Below are 3,240 nucleotides of genomic sequence, written 5' to 3'. Positions count from 1 at the left end.
CACTAGTGTTTTATGTTTTTTTAATATTACAGAATAACAGGCAAAAAAGTTCCAGTACTATTGAATATAATTAACGGGATTAACCCTAAATTAATTGCTCTTTGATATATAGTTCCAAACAAAAAAAAACCTTCGGTAATAATTTGGTTGCTACATTGAACAAAACGTCTTTCATATTTTTAGTGTAAAACTTGTTTCAAGTACAACGGGTGATTGGATGGATCCAATCGATAATAATTCATATATATATACTACAAAGTGATTCTACATAGTGATTCTCTTTTTTTTTTTTTTTTTTTTTTTTGAGCAAACTACAAAGTGATTCTCTAAACGATAATAATTCATATATACTAACAAGTAGCAATCTAAAATAAACATGACAAGAGAGGATCTTGGTCCTCCATGATATATAGTAGAAAATGTTGTTTTGACTACTATCAATGATTCAGACTACTGATTAAAATATGAATCTAACATCATATAACCAATGTTTAGTAGTCCACTAATTCAAATTCATATATATAAATTTAACATCATATAACCATCCGTGATTATTATTTATAGAACGATTTATTTATTTACATATTCACATGTAAAAGGTACACCACCACTATGACAATGTCAGTAGGTACCTTATATACATATATATATATATATATATATATATATAGACTCTTAACCCAAATCTTTCTGACTAATCTCTTTATGTCATTAAAAACGTATACAGTGCAAATATCCGACTTATGATTACTTAACTTCATGGTAAATCCAACCATTAAACTACAATGCATTGCTAATATAATATGATTTGATTCGATTCGTCTGCATATTAAAACTAAATGGGAAAAATATTAATCTCTTCCTTCTCAAACAGAGACTTTAATTTCACCAGTACGAATTTGTCATGTATTGCATTTGCAACTGAGGCTGAGACTGAGACTGAGACTGAGACTGACATTCCACTAAGTCCACACAAGCTTCTTCTTCCTCATGCAACCCATCCAAATTCTGCCACAATGTTAAGAAATGAATAAATAGTTAGATAATTATCAGTTAATTACACAATCTCAATTTAAATACAATTTATTATACTTGTAAGATTAGGAAGAAAAAGCAAGTTTTGTAATTTAGTAATCAACTTTAATTTACTGACCCAAAGGTCGTCGTCGTTTTCTTGTCTAGTGAAGGAAGAAGCAATCTTGGGGTTCTCAAAAACTTCGTCGTTTCTTGCAAATCTGCCACGTACTCTTGGTCTGTTGTCCGCCAACGTTTTCCGGCATGCATACTTCAATTTTTTTTTCCATTTAAATAATTAAAGAAATAAATTAGAGGGGTGCAAATAAAAATCAAAATTGCAAATATAAAGTTGTAAACAATTGAATATGTGCATAATGCATATAATTTGAGTTTCTTTTTTCTTTATACAACCGGAAATAACCAAGCAAAAATTTAAGGTAATTTCGAAAGTCTCTGAAATAGTTTGATAGTACTAATTTAGATTTCAGTTTCTTTGAAAAAAATTAAATTCGGCCTATTCCGGTTTAATTTTTATTTTGACCTATTAATATATATAGAGAAAATTAGATCTTTTTTTTTATTTGGTTGAGAAAAAATAAACTAATTTAAACGAAATTAAATTCATTTAGAAATTTAAATTGTTAATCCTAGTTATTTATTAATTAAAATTAATACTACCTTAATGGTTTTGGTGAAGTTTCTCTGTGTTCGTTTAGCCCTATACTTAGAAATCTTCTCTTTACGTTCTTCGGAACTGTAACGCCCTACCCTCAAGCTTTGTTCTTCGCCGGAAAAAACCGTCGTTGATGAACTCTCCGCCGCCAAAGGACTCGAGTATGATCTCTGTCCCGTAAAATCCCTTCCTAAATTCTAAACAAATTCCAAAAATTAGTTTTATGTTAAAAATTACAGAGGAAAACAGAGGATGTTATAGCTAAAGTACCTGCAAATCTCCGGTGCTATAAACTCGTCGCATGTGACAGGAGAAGAAGGAATCTTCCGGCGAGTTTAACAAATTCTGATTCTGGAAATTGGAGGAATCTTCCATGATTGGAGCATCAAAGGGAGAATTAAACAAGAGCTGCTCTGTTTTGACGGCGTCGAAGTTTTCGAAACCGGAGAAATTGGGGAAACTGTTTGTGTGAGAGAGAGTTAAGGTTTGGAGCTGAGAGATTGGTGGAGAAGAAGAGAGGAGATGATGACTCGTTGGGGTAAAACTTTCAAAGAAACTGAGAGATTGATGATCATCCATTAATGGATTGAGATAAGGATTGTTGCAGAAGAGATCTGTTGTTGTTGTTGTGTCTGAAGAAAACATATCAGGATCAGTACTGTGGCAAATTGAGGAAGAAGAAGAAGACCCATCAAAGATATAAAGATCAGAATCCATTTTTTTTTTCTGTTTGTGAAGATTCTCAATGAAGGAGTAGAAGAAGAAGAGAGCAAAACAATTGAATCTTTTGGGTTATGTTCTGTCTTTTTTTCTTCTGTCTCTGCAATTGAATTCAGCAAATGAAACGGTTACAGAGAAACACAAGTGACACTCGTGATCTTTGTTTTTTTGAAAACCACCAGAATCCAAAAATGGCAAAAAGAAAAAACCTTTTTTCTTAATGTAAATTTGGACCTTTTTCCCAAAAAAGTGTGATTTTTTTTTTCTCTTTCTTTTTCTTCACAGTTTCTTGTTTCAGAACCAAGACATGACAGGTCCAGTTTATTTGGTCTGGTGGGCTATGTTTATCTAGCGGACAATTAGTGGGTTTAACAAATTTGCCCTCTTATTTTACTTATGTTACGAATTGCTCCGTATACATTTCTGTCCCTGCTTGCAACTAATTTATAGTTTAGTAATATTCTTTCCGGTGTTTTTATATCTAAAAGTCTAAACCCACTAGGGTATTTTGCATGACATAAGCAGAAGGTAAGAATTGGTTAACTTTTTATAGTCTTGATTGCTATTGAAATAGAAACAAATCGAATATAGAGGGTGATTCGTAGAGCCATTGACGACACTAGACTTTTCTTTGAAAAAAAAAGAAAACCTGTTGAGAAATTTGGTCTCAAAGTAACGGATGTGACTTTGATAAAGTTAAAGTTACATACTTACATTACATGTGGTGATTGGCGACTGTAAAAAGCTGCAAAATATTTTACGGTCTTTGCAACATTTTTTAAAAAATTGTAAGTTTTTTCTTTTCTCTACGACTTTCATAGTCTATTCCT

At 31.7% G+C, this 3,240-nt stretch overlaps 1 protein-coding gene across 1 annotated transcript; it reads right to left on the bottom strand.

Moving 5' to 3' along the window:
• Positions 1-679: 679 nt before the first annotated feature.
• LOC9323999 (two-component response regulator-like APRR7) lies at positions 680-2,723 on the bottom strand. The gene is made up of 4 exons (XM_021034196.1): positions 1,961-2,723; positions 1,696-1,887; positions 1,154-1,285; positions 680-1,008 (listed from the first exon to the last, which is right to left on the bottom strand). The coding sequence occupies exons 1-4, from the start codon at positions 2,405-2,407 to the stop codon at positions 886-888; spliced, it is 894 nt and encodes a 297-aa protein (XP_020889855.1). The 5' UTR covers positions 2,408-2,723; the 3' UTR covers positions 680-885.
• Between the last annotated feature and the right edge of the window lie 517 nt (positions 2,724-3,240).

The sequence above is a fragment of the Arabidopsis lyrata genome (assembly GCF_000004255.2).
Source record: "Arabidopsis lyrata subsp. lyrata unplaced genomic scaffold ARALYscaffold_2, whole genome shotgun sequence".
Classification (NCBI taxonomy): domain Eukaryota; kingdom Viridiplantae; phylum Streptophyta; class Magnoliopsida; order Brassicales; family Brassicaceae; genus Arabidopsis; species Arabidopsis lyrata.
This window is presented reverse-complemented; position numbering and strand designations above follow the sequence as displayed.